Here is a 22624-nt window from a genome sequence, read left to right as displayed (position 1 = left end):
AGCCACTTCCTGCCTTGCTCTTGGCAGCTTGAGCAGGGAAGAGCAGCAGATTGAGGTAAAGGGACTGTTACATCGATAGTCCTTTCAGATCATATCACAACCCTGCTAGCAGGAAATGGTAAGAGGAGCTTTCCTGTCCTTTATCCTAGCATCATCACTTGCAAACGTAAAAACAAGCCTTTTTGTCTGCAGCACAATCAGACCCCAGTGCATTCATCTGAGGTATGTTCAAGTTCTGTATATTTGATCCATCTGAAGGCATTATTAGAAGACAGAAACACAATAGTGTACCGTGATACCTTGGTTGTTAAATGCCTTGGTACTCAAACAACTTGGAACCCAAACACTGCAAACCCGGAAGTTAGTGTTCCAGTTTGCAAACTTTTTTTGGAAGCAGAACGTGCTCCATTTTGAGTGTTACGCTGACGATTTGAGTGCTAAGCTGACGATTGGAGTGTCATGCTTCCGTTTTGAGTGTTACGCTGAGGTCTGTCTGTTTTTGCTATTTATTTAGCATTTTTGTTTTTGAGGCTCTTTTTTTGTGACTGTGTGGAACCCAATTCAGCTACTGATGGATTGATTGTGTAACTGCAGTACATTGTTTATTGCTTTCATTTTATGATCTTGTTAGGTAGTAAAATTCATGTTAGATTGCTGATTAAGGGGTTGTTTTTAAAAGTCTGGAATGGATTAATCCATTTTGCATTACTTTCTATGGGAAAGCACACCTTGGTTTTGGAACGCTTTGGTTTTGGAACAGACTTACAGAACGGATTAAGTTTGAGAACCAAGGTACCACTGTATTCATAATGGTGTCTTCTTCCACAGTGGAAACTCTGGGGAACTTCTGACCAGCCAGATATTGTTAGACTCCAATTTCCATCTTTCCCAGCCAGCATTGTCAATGATCAGAGCTGATGGGAGCTGGAGTCCAGCAACATCTGGAGGTCCACAGGTTCAACACCGTTGCACTATGTAAATATCTCTATTTGGTGCCAAAATGGAGTTCTTGTAGAGCTCATGTGCACCTGTTGGTATTTTGACATCATTGCAGCTGGGATGGGAAACCTGTGATTCTCCAGACGTGATTGAACCTCATTCCTGACCATTGGCCATGCTGGCTGTGGAGGGTGGGAGTTGTAGTACAACATCATCTGCAGGGTCGTAGGCTTTTCCATCTCTGATTCTGACATTTGTGAGAATTGATAACCTGCCCCTTGTCTTTATTTATATTTCTCAACAATTTTTTTAATCCCAGAGGATATCGAAGCCATTTTCACACTGTGGTCTGGGCTGCCTCTTTCTGGTTCAGCTGAAACCCCAGCTGATCCTTCTCTTGGAGACATGTGTTTTAAGCATGCATAGGCAACTTCACAACTAACCTATTGTAATGCACGGTTCAGAAAGTTGCTGCCCTTGAAGGCCATTTGTAAACTGCATCCTGCGCATTCTTATGGAAATTCTCATGTGGAGGCACTGCTCCTTCAGCAAGCCTGAAACCCTCCTTTTGAGAAGCATATGGTTTCTCCATATGCAACACTATGTACATAAGGAAGCACTGGTGTCTCTTTCTGGCCACTTGTTTGTGCATTTTGCAGAGGGTGTGTGTATTTGTATACTAGGCTGGAAGACGTAAATGGAATTATCTGGCCATTGGTGCACGTTGACTGATAGTGCCTTTCCTGCAGGGATGATGATGTTGCCCAAGATAATGATTGATTTGATGATGGGGAAGGCTGTGGGAATGTATTTCAGTGTGACGATGCTTAGCTTTTCTGACTTTGGCCAATTGTACTATTGACCCTGTTACAGGTTGAGTTGAATTTAGGATTGTGACTCGATTATGCTGGTGTCCGTAGTGGCATAATAGTCTAGTGAGACCTGTCCAAGTGGGGAAATACTTATAGAACAAGCTCGTCCAAAGATCCCCTGAGTAAAAGGGCCATAATAAGCTTTCCTGTGTTCAGTACAGTTCCGCAAAACAGATATTAATACTATACTAAGCTTTAACATCAATCCCTTCACAGGAGACAGTATGGAAGCTACTGCAAAATTTGACTTCAATGCAACAGGAGAGGATGAACTGAGTTTCCGGGCTGGGGATGTTCTGAAGGTAAGTGCAAACCAAGGTTTCACCCAAGTATTTTCTCTTTTAACACTGTAAGTTCTGCTCAATGCTTATGTGCTTGTATTAACCATCCATCCCATAAGCCAGCAAACCCACAACTGGCACCGGTAGATTAGTGGTTCACTGATAATTCCCAGGTTGCATAGTAAAAAGCGAATCCTTCTTAGTCCAAAATTTTAATCTGCATTTCAAAGATGAACAAGAAGAACAAAGACTCAAAGTAGCACCTTCTACAAGGTCATTAAGCAATCACAAACAATGGAAGAGTTATGCACAAGGATTTCAGTACGCGACAGTGGCTGCTAGAACTCTAATAGCGCAGAATTGGAAGTCATCAAAAATCCCAACTATAAACGAGTGGCAATCCAAACTATTTGATTATTTAGAATTAGCAAAAATGACACAGAAAATAAGAAATCAAAAAGACAAAGTTTAACAAAGAATGGAATAAATTTATGACATACATGGAAACAGAGGTAAAAAATCTAAAAATCACAGTAGGTGTGACATAACACTTGTGATGTAAAGAGTTTTTTGAGGAAAAGAAACTGCAGATAAAAAATCATATAATATATTCTGAAACCGAGATGAAGGGAAGTCAATTAGTGTTGTGTGTTATTTAGTATATGTAACCTAATTTGTTGGTATCTTATATTAGGAGATGTTTTTTCTTTTGTTTTCTTTATTATTATTTCTCTTTTTTATATATTTCTTTTTTGTGTGTATGTGTTATGTATGTTTCTTTCGTTTGTTTTAATGTTTGATGTAGCAAAACGAATTAAAATCAATTTTTTAAAAAAAGGAAGTTATGCACAAGGAAATCATTTGGGACAATGTGGGTACGGGGTGTGTGTCTTGTTTACCAATGTTCTTCAAATCCTATGACTGCCTCCCCCAACCTGATGCCCTCCAAATGTTTTGTACTACAACTCCCATCTCCTCTGACCCTTGCCAATGCTGGCTGGGGCTAATGGGATATATAATCCAACCAGGTTGTGGGAAGGCTGTCCTCTGGAACAGTAACCTAACTGTGAAATATCTCTATTTCACACAACATGTACATACTAAGTATCAGGCTGTTTTTGAAAAGTGAAATGGGACGCAGCCCTGATGTGGAAAAGATGAAAGAAGCAGGAAGTGTGAGGCCCACTGACAGGAGGAAACCTATCTCCTCACACTGCCACCCCTTGTTTAGAAAAATGATCAGAAGCCAGCCCTCCATGCACCAGAGAAATTGATTGCTCCAGGTACCTCTTTCCAGGAAAGTAAGCATTAGACAGAGGTCGCCTTTAGTATTTTTACCGTTTGAGCATTGGACCATGGGAAGATAAACAGCTGCAATTATTTTAAGTGATATTTAGTTCTGCCACAGGCATAGCTAATCTAGCTGGTTCCTAGCCACACATATTTTTGGTAGTTTGGCATGAGGTGCCATCACTAAGGTTCACCAGATGACTACGTTGTGGTTATTTCTGTGAAGAGAAAAAATAAAGCGAGATTTTCTACGATGAATGCAGATATATTCATTTTCAAAAAATTCAGAAAAGGATTGATGCATGAAGAGGTAGAGCCAAAACACAATGGCCACAATTCAATGCAGACATCTAGACATTGAAATCAATGGACTTAAGTGCATTTCTCTACATTGACTTGAGCTTGGTGGGTTTTGGTAAATCCGTGGTCAGTGGAAAACATTAAGGACATGTTTCTATTGCCTATAGTGGGCAGAAGTTTACAATTCTTTGCCCTTTGGGGCTTTTTTGCTTCCATGCCTCAGCTGCTTTAGTGCAAGGTCAGCACAAGTAAAGCTGCAATCTTGCACACACTTAACTTGGGGAGTAAGTCCCATTTAAGTCTGTGGGACGTCCTTCCACGTAAACATCTATAGGATCTAATACAGGCATTGCTGTATGAATCAGGGGGCATTTTTTGGCCACTCTCCACCCTGTTAGTTAAATGGAAGGATTGGTATTTTCCTGGTGCAGACCACTAAAAGCAAAGCAACCCATTAAAAAAACTCTCACACAGCTCCTTAAGCCCCCTGTAAGATCTTCAAAGCAGAACTCTTTCATCACAGACATATTAGAAATACATATCCAGATCCCTCCACCATCTGAACAAGTCTGCAGGAATTTGGGCAAAACTAACGAGCACTTCCTCTAATACCTCTGTGTCCTCCTCCTAGTTTTACTTCTTCCAAATGCATGTTTTGCTCCCACAGTGGCTGCTTTTCTGCAAGAGCCCTTGATACTTATCCGGTCTGTGATTGTCCTTTCAAATTACTTGCTTTGTTTCCTTTTTTCTTGCGACTGCATTGCCTACCTTTGAAGTCTGGTTCATTTGCTACAGGGATGGATTAATTATTATGCTAACTACATTGCAGAGCAGGATACTACTTGCCAAGTGGGCACCTTTGCAAAGTGATTTTGCAGTGTGAGAAATGAACCTTTGCTGCGCTCTCGCTCTCTCTCTCTCTCTCTCTCTCTCTCTCTCTCATGCTTCCCTGTAGGCAGCAGGCAGTGACTAGGGAGTAGCTGTCCACGCCCGTCCACCCTCATGGCAGCCTTAAAATCCCTGGGCCTGCACCACTTGTGGATCAGAAAATTCTGTCTGCTGTACTGTAGTGTGAAATTACCACTTCAGAACAGAGGAGGGTCGCTTGTCTCTGTAGCTGAGTGACCATATCTGTGTGCAGGCTGAAAAAGCTGTGTTATCAGGCAGGACTGAAGTAGCACTGTAATTAGTCACTAACAAACAGCAGCAACTGTTAAACAAGGAAACCAATTTACTGAGATAGCAAAGTCCAGTGCAGCTGATGAGTCTTGCAGAAGTCTTCCACACTGGCCAAGTATCTGTATGTGTTTGTGTGTTTGACTCCTGAAGATGTCTGTATTCTCCCAAGGCAAAGCATTGTTAAGGCATCAAAAGAAGCATAAACTGAAAGTTCTACAAGTCTAAGACCCTGTACATACCACTTTAAGGAGAGGGGTTATCGCCCCTTGAACCATTTTTTCAGCAATTAACCAATCAGTGTTTGGGAAAGGTTTCACAGCCTGCTTCCTAATTTGAATAGGTTCCAGCTAGGACATGTTTTGAGGACATGTCCTCAACACCCCCACTCTGCCTTTATTTTGGGAACCTTGCTTCTTTTACTGGAGTTGCATCCTTGTATCTTGTGAACACTTCAGCACCCGTCATACATTTTACTGTGTTATACAAGGGGCAGCATGGTTACACCATTGCCGCCACCACCATCCATGAACATCTGCAGGAGCAGAGCCTGAGCATTTATACCTCTAGATGGGTAGGTTCCCACAGGAGCCGGAATCCTGTGCAGTCAGGGTTCCATCTCCTAGGGAAGGCCAGGCATGTAGAGATCCAAGTGCATGGGCTTTCCGCCTGCAGACATTCTCACCGAATGTGTAAACACTGAGGATGGGAGATGTCATGCAGCAGGGACAATAGTGCATCTCCACTGTCCCTTGACTGGGTAGACCACCCTTCGCATGCAAACTGCATGAATTGGGCTCTCAGTTAGGCACAGTGGCTTTGCCATATCATTTCTATAAGGCAGGTATGGGGAACCTTTTGGTGCTTGGGTGCTGCTGAGCTACAACTTCCATCAGCCTCAGCAAGCATAGCCATGGATGGTAGGAGTTGTAGTTCAGCGACACCTGGAGGGCCAGTTTTCCCACACCTGCTCTAAGGAGAAAAAATTGAGGTTTTCCCCAAAGAACTGCTGAAGCTTGGTTCAGAACCTTGCAGACAAGTTGACAAATGTCTAACAGTGGGGAGTGTGCCAGAAAGGGGTCATGGGACATTTAAAACCTGAGTAGAATAAGACCTATATATCCTTTAAACTAATACTGACTCTCCTTTTGGTGCACAGATTTTAAGCTCTAAGGAAGAGTGGTACAAGGCTGAGCTGAATGGTTATGAAGGATATGTCCCAAAGAATTTCATAGATTTTCACAGTCCCAGGTAAGTATGTCAACTCTTCTAGGTGTTTAACTTGAGCATGTCCTTGTACACTGCGGTCCTGATGAAAGTCAGGGGTGAGGGTGTTCCTAGAATTAACATTTTGTAATCTCCTGCTAGACACGCAATTAAAGCGATGTTTATTTTGATCTTCAGCCCTGTGCACCTGCTCCATTGTAAAAAGAGGATTTATTGTGTGCATGAGGCAGAGAGGGACATCTCAGTCATTTGTTAAGTGCAGGATCCTGCTTTAGCAGCCCTTAAGTAAATTATGGTTTGCACCAAAGCTGCTAATTAAACCACGTTCACAGTGCCCAGGCATAAACTTCTCAGCCTCTTGTGCTCATATGCTGTGGTACCATATGCAAGTTTATTATCCTTCTCTGCAGATTTAAAGACAACAGCGACAATCAAACTACTTTGCATCCTTTTTATATAAAAAAAGCTTTCCCCCCCTAAAGTACTGTGTTGTAGCAGAGAGTACACCTGGTGGCTTGACTTCAGTAGACTACATGCGTGGCAGTGCAGACTTCTAAATAATTATTGGCATATTATTAACCTGGAGCAGGTGTGCGAGGAACAGTGTTTGTAGCCTCTGGGGGATTGCCGTTGGCTTGTATGTGTTGCACCACTGGCCCCTGCTGGATGGAACCAAAAGGAGCTTTTTGTATAGAGCAGTTTCATCTGCTGGCAGCTGAAGGGTGAGAACTCAAAAAACAAAATGCAGGCCTATATTTTATTTCATTTTAAGACAAAATTCATCCATTTTTCTCTTGCAAGTACCTGTGCCTTGGGTTGTACGTTAGGGTGATATAAGCTCAGTTCTATGAGCCTTCTGAACATGAATCTAAGGATCTGATATAGAGGGACATCCTACATATAGTCATGACATTTAACAATAGGAATGGCATACTTCCATTTTCTGAGCTTTGAAACACTGTGAATGTTGAAACCCTTTAATTAATGCCCCCCTCTTCCCCCTCTTTGGATGGTCATGTGTATAGCATATGCCAGCCCCACAACATGCAGGGGCCCACCTGCTCATTCTGGTGAGTGGGGCCCTGGACTTCTGCCCCCATGTCCTGCCCTGGTGTCATCACCACTTGAAAGAGGCTTTCTTGATCTTTGTGAAAGCAGCACATGCTGGAGTTTGGGGTTTCCAAAATAGGGGTGCATTTACTTATTTTTACTCAGTTTTTCCATTAGCAAGTAGCTGGCTTGTTCTATTTTCTTTACCTGGCTCACTGTAAATTTTCTCTCCATTCCCCCCCCCCCTTTATCACTTCTTTCTTTACTTCTTTCTTTCTCTGTCTCTCTTTTTCACCACCTACACCTATGAATGCAATCTGTTGTACTTTTCAGCTGGTTCCATGAAGACGTATCCCGCCATAAGGCAGAGAATATGCTCAGGGGCAACAAAGTGGGCTCCTTCATCGTCCGAGGTACTCAGAACCGTCCAGGCGACTTCTCCATCTCTGTCAGGTATTTGTGCTTTGTAGCCTTCTTACCTACCTTTTAGGAAAGACTGGTGTTTGGGACAGAGGAGTTCTCCCTCCAGCTGACATTTTTAAACAGGCCTGCTTTCTGTTTCTCTGTATGAAGATTTGTTTAATTACGAATCTGTTATCCTGCTATCTGCTTCCAACGAGGCCTGACAGAATAGCTTACAATATAAAAACATCAGCCAATAAAATATATAAACGATGCAATCCTATACTTCAGTATGTATTACATATTCAGAGAGCCAACCAGGGAGTCAGGCGACTGGTCTGGAGACCTCCAGTCCTGTGACTGAAATGTCTAGGTCCGAAGGTGTATCGGGGTCACTGGCAGTATGGTCCTCTGTAGGGGGTCCTGCTTCTTCTCCTCCTCTTCCTCCAAGGTAGCCCTGTTTCCAGACCTGAGAAGAACTGAACCCCGACATGCAGCTGCCCACTGTAGCTCTAGTGCTCAAGCAGAGCTCAACCTATACCAGACCCACACCTTATTTCCCCTCCTATTTTTGTAGCTGTTCTTACTTTTATGTTCACACAATGGCATCGACATCAAAACAGTGGGTTGTATTCCCCACCCCCTTTAATACAGATTTACGCTTTGCAGGGGAAATCCAGTAAATTAAAAGCCTGCTGCTAATGTTTGCGGAAATGAACCATTTGCAATATTACGACTTGATGGGGAAGTATCTTATATTTCAGAGAAAAATTAGTTGGAGGAGGCGGCTCTCATGCGGGCTGCAAGGCATCTGTAGGATGGTATTAATTGCTCAGTGAGGGGTAAACTTTCCTTATTTTTACTATTTTACTATTGTTTAGTAAACTTGTCTACTACTCTTCACCTGAAGATCACAGGGCAGTTCGCAAAATAAAAATACAAAACGAGAGCACAGAATACACAATAAAGCAAAAAACAAACAAACCACCACTGCAAGGCCATCTTGCCCTGAGAGGGAGAGAAACTACAACAGCGTGGAGAGCTCTCCACCCTCTGGCTCTCAGTAGTTTACCTGAGGTGGCCTCTCCCTCCCACAGGATCACCACAAAGCTGCCCAAGGAACTATCTTGCCCTGGGAGAAAGAGAGATTTTGTGTTGTTGTTTTTCAAAAAAAAAGAGCCCCCCCACCTCACCGCAGCTCCCCAAGACACCTTGCCTTGGCTGTTTATATAGCTTTGAGTGGTGCTTACTGTTTTACCTGTTCTACATAAACTGCTTTGCGAGATTCGCCTGCAAAGCAATATATAAATAAATGATAAATCAAAAAAGATCAGCAGCCTTCTTGCCCAGTATGGACCTTATAGTCCTGGCTTGCATGCTGAAATGTTTTTTTTCTCTCAGCCTCCCTCCCTCCTTCCCCACTCCACCACAGCCATCCTTTTGTAATTGAAAACAGAGCACAGCATCTCTCAAAAGTGGCTGTGTGATGCTTCCTCTTTCCCAGGTAGACCATTATTCCATCTTTTCAAATGTTTATGAGTTGCCTCTTTGCCAAAGCACACAACATGACTTCCAACAATAAAACCAAAACGAAATGAAACATAAAACAATAACAGGTAAATAGCAACCATCTTTACAGTAGCAGCACGAAGCCCTCTTTGAAATAACAGCCAATCAATCAAGCTAAAGACATACAGGTTGAAATAAACGTAATGTTATTTCAGCCTGTACAACATACAAATATATAACAAGCTGGGACATGGAGCAGAACCACCCCATTAAATCAGAGGTGGGAACCTTGAGTCCCTCCAGACATTGTTGGGGTTTGTACACATTACCATTTATTTTGGCTCCAGTGGGCTCCCACTGCCAGTGTGTGAAGCTAGCTGAGGCATGTGACACTAGGCCCAAGCCATCTGTAGATTTTTGAGAAATACTGTTCACAGTATCAAATGATCACCCTAAACAAGAAGACTCCCATAGCCATTGCCTTTGGACAAATTATTTTAGTTGCGTGGCGAGTTCCCGCCCCCCACCAGGATAAATAAAGACACGAGACAAATTATTTTCGTTATTGATTTACTACATTTATTCATTTGTTCAAGGAGCTTGAGGCATCATACTCCTCCATAAGATCTCCACAGCAGCCTGTAGAGCCTGGATAGCTCAGTTGGTTAGAGCGTGGTGCTGATAACGCCAAGGTTGCAGGTTTGATCCCTGGATGGGACAGCTGCATATTCCTGTATTGCAGGGGGTTGGACTAGATGGTCCTCAGGATCCCTTCTATGATATTTCCATGATTAGGTTGAGAGATAGTGGCTGACCCAAGGTCACCCACAAAGCTTCATGGCTTAGAGGAGATTTAAACCCTGGTCTCCCAGATCCTAGTCCAGCACTCTTAACCATACTGGCTCAGATACTGTCAGGCAGCAACTTAAAACAAGAAGAAAGCGATGTGGGTGGGAACCTGACTTTGCCTGCTGAGTTGCTGGAGGCAGGTAAACAAGCACAAGACAAAACTGGCAGCAATTCAAATGATAGGGAGCAGTTCAGTTGCTCCACTCGCTCTTAGGCGATACTCCTTCAGCTGCTTTAGCAACAGGCATTGAGAGAAGCTTAAAACAGGGAGGAGCCCAGAGTGGCGTCCCACTAAGAGCAAAGTATGGGTAGCCAGTGGGTGTTCCTGCCCCAGGCGCTTTCAAGCTGGGTTTGGCCTAACCTGCATGTGCTCTGCCACTGAGCTATGGTTCCTCCAAGTGACCTACCTTATTCTCAAATATAACCTAACCGAAGTAAGAGCAGGGACTTTCCTTCCTGTATTTGGCAATGCAGAAACCATGAAGATAGTTTCCTTCTGCCCTGACCCTTTATAACAGGGGTGGGGAAGCTCCTCCCACCTCAAGGCCGCATTCGCTTCTGGACAACCTTCTGAGGGCCACATGCCAATGAGGAGGAGCACCAGAAGCATGAGTGGTTGAAGCAGCAAATGGAAAGTTTAGCTTTGTACAGTTGGCTAGTTTCTACATGCACACACCCATCTCTATCCTCCTTCCCAACAAGCAAGAGGCATTATCAGAGTTCAAGGAGACATTCCAGGCAGGCAAAAGCACTCAAGGAGGGTATGAAGTAGGGGCCAGTGAGGGGAAGTAGAGGCCTGTAGAGAGGAGCGTGGCCTGGGGGGAGAGTCCTAAGGGCCAAACAAATAGGGTGCAAGGCTGCATTATCCACTGGGCCTGAAGTTCCTCATCCCTGTTTAGTGAGTACCCTTACACAAAAAGGCTGTGGTTTATCCTTCATCCTTCTCTGTTGGGCCAGGTATCATACAAGCTATTCATGGGAGCACTGATGCTTGTGTTAGTGGGCTTCATATTGGCCATTGGTTTAAATTGACTTGTATTACATTGGTTTAGCTATATTAGAACAACAGATGCCTAGGAAGTTACTGCTCCATCATGTCTCCTCTGGTGATGGATGTTAATTCAAAATTGCCTTGATGATTTGTGTGATTAAATATTTAGTAAGAGGGCCTGACTGACCATTTTCATTAATACAGCACCATTGCTCTTCATAAAGGCCTTTCACAGGTCTCTAAATGCTAAGGATTTTAAGCATAGCTTTAGTGCTCTATCCCATTCTGGTTTCTGCCAGCGTTCGAAGCATTTTCACAACTGCTCCAAAGACTGCTTTTCATCCCAAATGTTTCCTTTCTGAATGTCATTAACGTAGGATACAAAGCAAAACAAAACCATTCAAAAATTAAATGAGTGGGAATCCCAGACTGTTGTCAAATGTTTTGTTTTCTCCCTTTGGTACCCAGACATGAAGAGAACGTACAACACTTTAAAGTGATGAGGGACCCAAAGGGCAACTACTTTTTGTGGAGCGAAAAGTTCCTGTCACTAAATAAACTTGTGGAATTCTACAAGACTTCTTCCATCTCCAGACATGCGCAGATCTTCCTGCGGGATGAGACCCAGAAAGAACAGCAGGTAAATCTCAAGGAGCTCTGTTTTTACCAAGCCAGGGTGAATAAGTATATATGAAGCAGAAGCATGTAATTAGGCATCCTAATGGACTTTTTCCATGAGACAAACTTGTGCCCAATCCCACCTTTTCTTTTCATTTTCTTTTTTTGTTAGCTTTAATGTTATAAAAATCAATTGATTTTCCTGGAGACATTTATAAGTGAACCAGGAAGTGAACTTTCCAGACCAAGCAATGTAGTAAAATTCATGAAATTTGACGATGAGCATGACTGGGAATTGCCCCTCTGGGACGGCTTGCCTAAAAATAAAGGTCTTCAATGGAATAGAAGGTGGGGACTATGGTGGAACTATGGGAAGAACATTCATGCTGGTTCATTGAAAGGATACACTTTTTGTTGAAGCTGAAAATCTCATTTCACTGCCGTCTTTTGTTTTGATTTATTTTACTCCTAACAGCAATCTACACAGAATGCAAAGGAGGCATTGAGGTCGGAGACAAGAGGCATGGTTTAAGCATAGTGATAAAAAAAACAAACCCAGAATGAATGGAGCACTGAAAGGAGAGAGAAATGTCACATCCACACCACACATTGAATCACACTTATACCACCTTAATAATCAAGGAGAATCCTAGAAACTAGTTTGCTAAGGGTGCTTAAAATGTATGGTGTGGGTGTGACCAGAGCACAAAAGGTAACCCTGGGTTGTAGGTAGATCCCACGTTGCTGGCAGCTTGTTTCAGTCTGTGCCAGAAGAACAAAGAAACGACAGGTCGCAGGTTGTAAACCATTACTCACAGTGCAGTACTGAGAAGGAGGAGGTACGGTAACTACAGTAACCAGAGAGCCCTGCTTAACCAGGATGTGGACTCTGATATTAAATTACCAGGATGTGAATGCTGAGGCAAAGCAGAAAATAGATTGTGCCCATAATAGCAAGGAAGTTTTGTAACCCGCATTGTGCAGGGAGGAGCACTTCCTTATCCGCTTCAAAGAGAAGCAATGACACACCTGGCAGAGAGGATCATGTTGCCGACCTCTTTCCAGCCAGTTATATCCATTTTTAAAACACTGTCTTGGAAAGTAAAGAAGTGTGTTTGTGTGAAAGGACGGGTAAATGGCTTCAAGTATTTGCATCAGGGATTATTCAATTAGAAAAGAAGCATGAAAGCATCCGACTGTCTAAGTCAAGGATCTTCTTTGGCGATCACTCGTCACTGAGTAAGATTGTCTTCCATAAACACGGTTTTAACAATGAGTCTGTAAGTGACTGTGGAGGCCAATTCTGGAACCACACGTCCTTCCACAGTGGGGACATTGGTTTCTGGGCGGGAGTTGATCACGGTGTGGATTTGCCAAGCGTGCCTTCCTCTTAGCACGTTTCTCCCTTGCGTCCTGAGTTTGAATGTCGGGACTCATCCCAGACCACACGCTGCACCTGCCCTGAGTCTCCTCAAGTGTCTTTGCTTGGCTAGAATACATCCTTGAACTTTGAGAATGCTTCTTATTTGCCAGGATGGAGGACAGCAAGGGGTGTGTGAGCGGAAACAATCCTGGTGTACAATCCTAGCTCTACCTCTTTTAAATCAGAACCAGTGAAGGCAGTGAATGTCCTGTGTAAGTGTATGGAGGCAGTTGGAGGATGGATGGCGGCAAACAGAGTGAGGTTGAATCCTGACAAGACAGAAGTACTGTTTTTGCAGGACAGGGGGCGGGCAGGTGTGGAGGACTCCCTGGTCCTGAATGGGGTAACTGTGCCCCTGAATGACTAGGTGCACAGTCTGGGAGTCATTTTGGACTCACAGCTGTCCATGGAGGCGCAGGTCGATTCTTTGTCCAGGGCAGCTGTCTACCAGCTCCATCTGGTACACTGGCTGTGACCCTACCTGCCCGCAGACTATCTCGCCAAAGTGGTGCATGCTCTGCTTAACTCCCGCTTGGACTACTGCAACACGCTCTACGTGGGGCTACCTTTGAAGGTGACTCAGAAACTACAAGTAATCCAGAATGCGGCAGCTAGACTGGTGACTGGGAATGGCCACCAAGACCATATAACACCAATTCTGAAAGACCTACATTGGCTCCCAGTACGTTTCTGAGCACAATTCAAAGTGTTGGTGCTGACCTTTAAAGCCCTAAACGGCCTCAGCTCAGTATACCTGAGGGAGTGTCTCCACCCCCATCATTCGGCCCGGACACTGAGGTCCAGCTCTGAGGGTCTTCTGGCGGTTCCCTCACTGCAAGAAGTGAGGTTACAGGAAACGAGGGCCTTCTTGGTAGTGCCTGCCCTGTGGAACACCCTCCCATCAGATTTCAAGGAAATAAACAACTATCTGACGTTTAAAAGACATTTGAAGGCAATCCTGTTTAGATAATTTTTTAATGTTTGATGTTTTATTGTGTTTTTAATATAATGTTGGGAGCAGCCCAGAGTGCCTGGGCAAATCCAGCCAGATGAGCAGTGTATAAATAAATTGTTGTTGTTTGTTTGTTTGTTTGTTTGTTTGTTTTTAAAGGTAAAACTAACATTCATTGCTTTTCCCAGCACTGGCATGTGGCCCTCAGAAGGTTGGCCAGAAAGGAATATGGCCCTTGCTTACCCAGCTCTACATATAGCCAGTAAGAGACAGTGTTGGGGCTGAGGGATTTTTTCATACCAAGAATACTCTAAAATGGAAAGGGTATGAAAAAATCTTGATTGAGGGAGGGGAAATTGTAGGAAGACAGTGATTTGGGAGAGAATGTCATACGGACAACACAGGAAGCTTGCTATCCACATTAGAACAGACATCTCTGTGCCTCCTTTTAGTACCTGGCAACCCCTCCTCTGCATTTGCCTTAAACCATTTTTGCTTCCTTCATTTTGTATTGCAAATAAAAAGCCTATGTGAATCTGAACTGCCAATTTGCATTACAAAAGCATCTTTATCCGCTATCTCTTCTGCATTGGCAAGGATCCCTGGCTAGCATAAGCAGAGCAAGAGAGGCTCAAAGGTGATTTAAACCTCAAGTGTGAAAACACCAGGAAGCAAAGCTGACAGCTGGCACAACCAACATATACATAAATTAAAGGATAGGGGTCTTTCTTTCTGACTCCACTGTTGTATATGCTTGTTAGGATTGCAGGAGCTGTAGAAATATTGGCAGATCCAGTTGCAAAGACAAATTAAGCCTAAAAAGCTTAATTTTAAAACACAGTCAAATCACTAATGATTAAGATTAGACATTCCTGAAGCTCTCTGTGTGTGATTAAACCCTATGAAAAATGCCGGAGTTTTCCAAAGAGTTAAATATGCCACAACTTGCAAAAAAAAGTTGAGCGCAAAAACTATTATTAAAAAATTAAATCTAACAATTGACCATGGCTTTGTGGCGAATCTGTGCCATGCCTTTAGAGAAATGAGTCTCCTTCGCACATGTTTATTACATAAACTGCCTGCCATGTAAAATATTAAGTTTTATATATACACACACATAAACATACACATACATATATGTTCATTGTATGTGTGTAGATTATTGGGGATCTCCATCCAAGTTGCTGATCAGGTCTCCACCTCCTTAGCTTTAGTAAAGCAGTATTACCTATTGTTTCTAGTATCAAGGGGGCAGTAAAGGGTCTGAACATGTCAGATTTCTCAGCACAAGGTCTCAGATAAGCTGCAGCTATGAATGTTTTTGGACACTATCTCATGCTCTAGACATGACTATAAATGAGGCAAGGGACAAAAACAACAGCAGCAGAATGAATACATTCCTTTGAGTTCTGCCCAGTGGTGTCAATAGTAACTGTCAGGATAGTGATGAATATCCATGCCTTAAGAAAATGGAATGTGTGGAAGATAAGGTGCCAATCATGCGCAAAGGGGATGGGAATGGTTCTGAGTTATCCCTTTGTGATATGAAGCCTTGTCTGGAAGCACTCTGGGAAAGAATACCTAGAAGGATGAACAAAACGTAACAGGATAAACCTCTTTCTTTCCAGGAAGCCGCTGTATGGAACCTGGCCAAAAAGACACAGGAAGTGCTCCACCTGAATGGAGGACATGGCAAAGAAGCAGGAGCATCAGGGCATAACAAAGATGTGGATCAATCAGCATCTTGGCAGCATAAGCAGGTAACAGAAAGAGATGGACCTGAGTTGCTCTGTCCTGCTTGCAGACTTCCCATAGACATCTGGCTAGGTACTCCAAGGCTGCACATGCACCGTAACTTTCAAACATTCAAAACATATCCCCACTTCACAAACTAACCTGGGAACTGCAGTTTACCCATCACAGAACTACAACTCCCAGCACCCTTTAACAAATGACAGCTCCCATTATTCTTTTTTGGAGGGGAAATGCGCTTCTTAAGTGCTTTAAAGCTATAGTGTTTACATAGCCTGAAAACAAGATGCTAGACTAAGCTGGACCTTTGGTCTGATCCAACAGGATTCTTCTTATTTTATTGCATGTCTTCCTGCATGATCTTGAGATTACACTCGGTCGTGCTGAGGTGTGGTGGGAATTGATACACCTAGCCAATCTTTTAGGCATAACTGTGCAGCTCAGAACATATAAAATATATTAAATAGTGTGTTTTCCCCCTGGCTCTTCTCCAGGTTGTCCATGTGGCAGCAATTAGAAGGATGCATGTAAAAGAAATATCTGAGAATCCTATCTGACCTGCGGGGAGGGGAGGAAAGTCACGTACTGGAGAAAGCTGGAAATACTGCAACTTAGAATGTTCCAAGGAAAGGGTGTTCTTATAACAGAGTAAACATGCCCTAAACTATGCTATGTGTACACAAGACAAGAGTGGCCTCTATTAAAGGATGGAGGCTATATCTCATCAAAAACAACCATGCTAACTATATATGAGTCATATGTCTGACATCAAGCAGAAACGTGAACTACACACACACCTGGTTTAAAGTCAAACTGATTTTGACTCACTCTTAACATCTCTAGTGGGGAACAATTGACATACATATCTGCACTGAGTCGCACTGACCTTTTGTGCTGGCTGAAAGGCAGGTAAGACACCTTCAGGGGCAGTTTGAAATGTTACATTTAGTAAGAGGAAATTGGAAAATACTTCCAGTGCTACAAACAATAATCTTAGCAGTTCTAAAGGGCAGTAGTTATTTTATGGACAATAGAGCTTGCCTGCCTGCATGCATGCCTGCCTTCAGTACAGCTTTCATCAGCCTGGAGCCCCCCAGTTGTTTTGGGCTACAACTCCCATCAGCCACAGCCCAGCATAGTTGTGCTGGCTAGGGCTGATGGGAGTTATAGTCAAAAACATGTGGAAGGTGCTGGGTTGGTAAAAGCTGTTTCAGTGGATAGGTGTAAACAACAAACCTTCCTGACAAAAGCTTTACTCCAAATTGGCCAATACATTTGACACAGTAATGGATTGTGCCACACCTCTGATTGCCTCCCACACAGTGCAATAGTACAGGCATCTAATAAGTGGCATTTGATAAAGCTGATGTAAGACACTGCTCAGTGCTGGCCCATGACATTTTTCTGCCTAAGGCAAAAGCAAATTGCAGTCAACTGCAGTGTAGACAAGCATTTTGCACAGAGGTGGAAGTGTTTGCAGCCTCAAAGAAAAATAGGAACAGGATTTCCAGTTGTCCAGTTTAAAAATAAAATAACCAGGCACAAAAACTCAATGCCAGTCACTACATATATATTCCATTATGTGACAGAAATTGTAATAAATGCCTTGTACACATCACTGGTTACTCCAGTGCCCTCCCACTGCTGGTGTTTGAAGCTGAGTATGCATGACATTACGCATGACAGTGCGCATGACATTGGCCACAATTCATACGTACACTACAGTCTCTTGAGAAATTCTCCTGCTTCCATCCAATCTGAAAACACAAGACACATTCACTTTGAAATTAAGCTGAGGTGTGTACATTTGAGACAGCCATAGCACATGTGCAGATGACAGCTTCACAAAAGGAGTACATGGTGGGGGCAGGCAGTTGCAGATGCAGGGAAACCAAACAGGTAATGCACATTGGCTGAGGACTTCCTTTCCCTCTCTCTGGTGTGTGCAAAAAAGTGCTAATATGACTTGCAAAACAGCAGGAGGAAACAATCTCGCTGTGTTTTAAGCCACCAGTGTGTACATAGCCAAAGTGTTTCCTGTTCAGCAGGTAACTATGAAAGTATCAGATCCCCAATAGAACAGATTCATCATTATCTTATTCTCTTCACATTCTAGGACCGACGCGGCAGGAGTCTGGACATTAAAGATACGTCTCAGAGCCAAAGACACCATGGAGAAGGGAGTGGGCCATCTGTGTTCCGGAGACACACCGATCCAGCACAGCAACCACAGGTATGGCAGGTACCTGTCTTTCTTGAGAGGCAGAGTCTAGATCTAGGGGAATGTGAGGCACATTTCTATTCAAAGAGCAACACTACATGTATTATTCTGCATATGCCACTTCGAAATAAAAGTTATGCTAAACTTTTATGCAAGTTCAGGAACTTGGTTCTCTTGTTAGATCCTTGATGGGAAAGGAGTAGTAACATCACTTTATTTTTAGATATAGCTGTGACATTTTAAATAGTTTACGCTGTACAAAGTTCCTTACATTTATTATTATTATTATTATTATTATTATTATTATTATTTTGTAAAAAGACAGCCTGAGTCCATGGTCAACCAAGAAAAAAGGGGGAAACCATAAGAAATACAAAGGTATCGGGGAACTGATGGCTATCTAGGACAAGTGTCTTATTTTCCCCAAAACAAAATATTTCATTTGCTGGGTATGTCTATGCAACAGATGTGCAACCTTGAAGGAAGATGTGCACTCTGTTCAACAAATGAGACTCAACCACTCCCATACTTATTGTGCAAATATAGCTAGTTAGAAAGGCCATCAGTGGCTTGGTGGGGCATGTTATTCTACAGCTGACACTTTCTTTTGTCTTCCTCTGTTATTAGCGAACACAATGGGTCCGTGCCTTGTATGACTTTGAGGCAGTGGAGCAAGATGAGCTAGGTTTCTACGCTGGAGATGTCATTGAAGTCCTGGACAACTCTGATGCATTCTGGTGGAGAGGCTCTTTACATGGAAAATTGGGTCTCTTTCCTGCCAACTATGTAGGGCCAATGTCCTGGTAAATTTACATGGTTTGTGACTGTCTCTGTTTTAATGAGAATGCACCATCTTATCAATACCTTTCATGCGCAATCCTAGCACCAACTATTCAGCACTCAATATTAAAAGAGCTTATGCTCTTTTCATTTTTACTCTTAATGGTAGCAAGAGCCTTAGGTTGTCTAAAAGAGCTCACTTAACTTCCTATGAACTGTGTCTCATTTCACAGATCTAAGTTAACATGCATCTTTCTTTCAGTGGCTATTTCTTAAGCAATTCTTCAGAGAAAGTTTTGGTTTCACCTCAAGTACCCTGTGCGCCATCCCAACTTCATAGCTGTTTGACTGCCACAGCTGAACTATGAAACTTCATGTCAATTGGGTACAGTTCTGTCTGCATTCTGTATGCAGAATGCATACAGATGTACATAATTTGAGCTTATAGATGTACATAATTTGAGCTTTTTATGTCACCATCTTGAGTTCAGAGACCAGGCAGTCATGTGTTTCATATGGAAACAACTCTGATTGTATCCTCCTTCGAACAGCTTTTCAACTATTTTATAATTTATTGTTTGCTTTTAATTTTTAAAAAGTGGATGAAGGTATGTTTAACTTTATAAGTGTACATACAGTGCTTGAATTTTATTTAATTTTTTAACTTCAGACTGCTCACCTGAAACACAGGGAGAGGCCAGGCAAAAGAATGAATCGGTGTTCAGTTCACAGATCAGTAGACCCGTCATTTGCATTTCAAACTCAGGAAAAAGCATGCCCAGTGGGGGGAAATGCAGTGCAACTCCTGTTTTTGTTTTGTTCTGGGAATGTATTTACATACCCTGATTCCCCTTTATTGTAAGATTATAGAATTCCCAAGTAAGAAATTTTTGCATTATTGTTCTCTAGTTTGGTTGCCCTTTCAGACTGTTGCAAAGGTGTATATGCATGCTTATTTTGTTCAGCAATTCATCATCTGAAAACACTGCAATTCTGTTGTCTTGGAGTGGACTTGTGATTTGCTGTTGCTGTTTTGTGTTTAATTTGGATTGGGCTTGGGCAACCCTAGTACTAGCTAGAGAACCAAAAAAAGCTCTTCTTCACAGAGCTCTTCTGCAGCAGTCAGCAGCAGGAGCCCCATTTCTGTAGAGCAATTTGCATTGTGGCCATTTGGTTTAAGGCCATTTGATATACCACCATCATTGTGTGTGTCTAGTCTCAATAACCATGTGGAGCCACATAAAGACATAGGGCCATTCCATATGGCAAACATGTATCGGTTTTCTACCAAATGGTGGTGGCTTGATCCATTAGGGCTTCTCTTGGTTCATTTGTCATGCTAAGCCAAACCATGGTATGGTGCAAGCATGAGGGCTATGGGACATGATATTGTGGTTGCTTTGCTCTTCCCCAGTCGTTCTACTGCTATGCTGAGCTAAACCACAGCTTGGTTTTGAATCTTATCCAAATCCATGTTTGTAGTTTAGTTCTCTCCAGACTAATCATGAGTTCTTACAAAGGTGTTTTTTTTTTCTGGGAGGACTCATGCCCATGGCTGTTTGGGTTAGCATGATGTACAAGCAAGGCAATTGTCTTTAGCTGTTGCCTGTTAGGTGGGGTTGCCGTATTTTGAGGAGCAAAAAAGAGGACGCTATGACAGCCATTCAAAGCAAATAAATGCAGTTTGTCTTGAATTTTACCCCTGAAAAAGAGGGTGTGTCCTGGAAAAAGAGGACACATGGCAATCCTACTTAGGTGACAATAATCCAACTACATCCCAACATCCAATGCCCTGCCTTTTTTTGTGAAGACAAACTATGTACTTGCTGTTAAAAAAGATTTTAGTGCTATATTATTTCTATCTGTTGGAGTGCTCCAGAAGGGGCTACTCCGTAATCCTGAGAATGTATAAAGTTATACTCATTAAAAATATATTGAGTTTCTATTACTTTGAATAAAGATGGTTATTTAGCAGTATTGAAACAAAGAGGCAAATATACAACCAAAGGGCAACTGGGGTTGTCATAAGTACAATAAAAAAAGAAGTTTAAAAATCCTAAAACCTGAAGTACAGTAATTGTGCATCTTAGCTGAAATTTAGCTAATTGTGTTCACCCAATCATATCATTCACTTCAGGAAGTAATAATTAAGTGTTAAGCTATTATTTCATTTGAAATTAAAAAATCAGCTAGCAAAACCATGCCAGTTCCTAATGAAATTGACATACCCATTGTCAGTCTAAGCAAACAGAAGTAAAATCAGGTGCTTCCCACCCCACACCCAGCACTCACAACTAAAGCTTAAATACATACTGCTATGGTCAGATTTGTAATGTGGCTTACCCTTCAGCAGCAAACAGGAAAGAAATGTTTTGTTTAGAGAACTTTTCTCCAACAGCAATGACAGTATGTGAGTTATATAAAGTAGATATCTTCAACCTCATTATCCACGAGACTGAAGACCCACTTTAAACCCAAACATGCATTTCGGGACCTATTTCTCCATCTTTTACTATATATTTACATGGTTGCAACCCACCTTGGCTCAGGCCAGACTCACTAGTGAGTCACAACCCACCAATTGAAGACCAGTGACACACAACATATAAGAGCTGAGGGAGTACATGGGAATGAAAGGGAATTTTCCTCACAGGAACAAGATGACAAAAGCTAGTAAGAAAGTGCTAATTCTTTTAATAGTAAGTGAAGGTTTGGTTAAAGCACAGGTTGTTAAGTATTGCTCTCAGCTGGGTTGTTCTTGAGACTACCTTTTTGCCCTTGGAATGATAGAAATCCATACTTTCATTTACAGGGTCCCTGTGGTTAATAAAAAGGAATTAAATGAAAGCTTTAATGTTAAAGGAGACTCCAACGCTATTGTGTGCTTCCAGTAGAGTAATACTTCTCTCACAGTCAGGCACAGTGGGGAAATGGAGTCCTTCTGCAGCTTGCTTGCGCAGCTACAGAGCCACAATGCAGGAATGCCAACTTAAATATAAAATATTGGGGGAGGGGAAGGTAGTGCTTTTGCTTTTTTCTAAAAAAAAATGTTTAGGGATTCTCTCATTTTGACTCAAGAAAATCACCATTTTATAGTTCAAATGGGGGGAAATAAATACAGTAAATGGACAAAAGTACAAAGATTCACAAAATGTTTAGGGGTATGCGTACCCCTGCATACCCCCCAGAAAAAAAGCACTGGAGGTAGGTATGTCCTGTCCCGTATAAACAATTACAGGACACAGTGCACACATACACCAGTTGAATGGTAATGCCCATCAACTTTGGGGAGCAGCAGGCCCCCTCAGATACTTTATGGGGGCGGTGAGGGGACCTCAGCTCCTAGGGTTGGCTCCCATGCCACAAACTTGGGCCCTGTGCGCACTATATATTTAAAGCAGTATCATACCACTTTAAATAGTTATGACTTCTCCCAAAGAATCCTGGTGACGGGGGTTATTAGAAGGCCGCCATAACCCTTTACGGAGCTCCAGTTCCCTGGGGAGAGGGAGTGGTTGTAAAGAACTCTGAGAATGGAAGCTCTGTGAGGGGAATAGAGGTCCCCTAACAACTCTCAGCACCCTTAACAAACCACAGTTCCCAAGATTCTTTGGGGGAAGTCATGACTGTTTAGAATGGGATAGTGCTGCTTTAAACGTGTAGTACAGATGGGGCCTAGGGCATGCCAGTTGTCTCTTCGTTCTGGGAGCTTTTCAATCTGAAGGACCTCATTAGCTCAGGGGGGCAGAGATTATGGTGGGCAGGGTTGGAGCTAAACATGGATGGTTGCACATCTTTCTCTTACAGCCAGACCCTTTCTTGTTCTGCTACCCCACCCTCCTCATACACACACCTGCTCACTTGGGGCTGAGGCTAAGGAGGAACATCTGGGTTAGTGAGAGGATCTTGTGTGCCACATGGGAATCCCTCCATGCGCCTCATCTGTCCTATAGGCCAGCAGTTCTCCCCCCACCTCTATGAAAGAACCTCTG

General features: G+C 42.7%; 1 protein-coding gene across 1 annotated transcript in view; it reads left to right on the top strand.

Annotated features, from left to right (window-relative positions):
- GRAP2 (GRB2 related adaptor protein 2) overlaps positions 1-20575 on the top strand; it is a 48554-nt gene extending 27979 nt beyond the window's left edge. Inside the window, exons 2-8 of the mRNA XM_077934952.1 lie at positions 2028-2113; positions 6018-6109; positions 7469-7588; positions 11355-11526; positions 15508-15639; positions 17748-17864; positions 18480-20575. Of these exons, the coding sequence (XP_077791078.1) occupies positions 2036-2113; positions 6018-6109; positions 7469-7588; positions 11355-11526; positions 15508-15639; positions 17748-17864; positions 18480-18659 (891 nt within the window). The 5' untranslated portion in view covers positions 2028-2035 and the 3' untranslated portion in view covers positions 18660-20575. The remainder of the gene's footprint in view (positions 1-2027; positions 2114-6017; positions 6110-7468; positions 7589-11354; positions 11527-15507; positions 15640-17747; positions 17865-18479) is intronic.
- Positions 20576-22624: the final 2049 nt, after the last annotated feature.

Source organism: Podarcis muralis, chromosome 10, assembly GCF_964188315.1.
Source record: "Podarcis muralis chromosome 10, rPodMur119.hap1.1, whole genome shotgun sequence".
Classification (NCBI taxonomy): domain Eukaryota; kingdom Metazoa; phylum Chordata; class Lepidosauria; order Squamata; family Lacertidae; genus Podarcis; species Podarcis muralis.
This window is presented reverse-complemented; position numbering and strand designations above follow the sequence as displayed.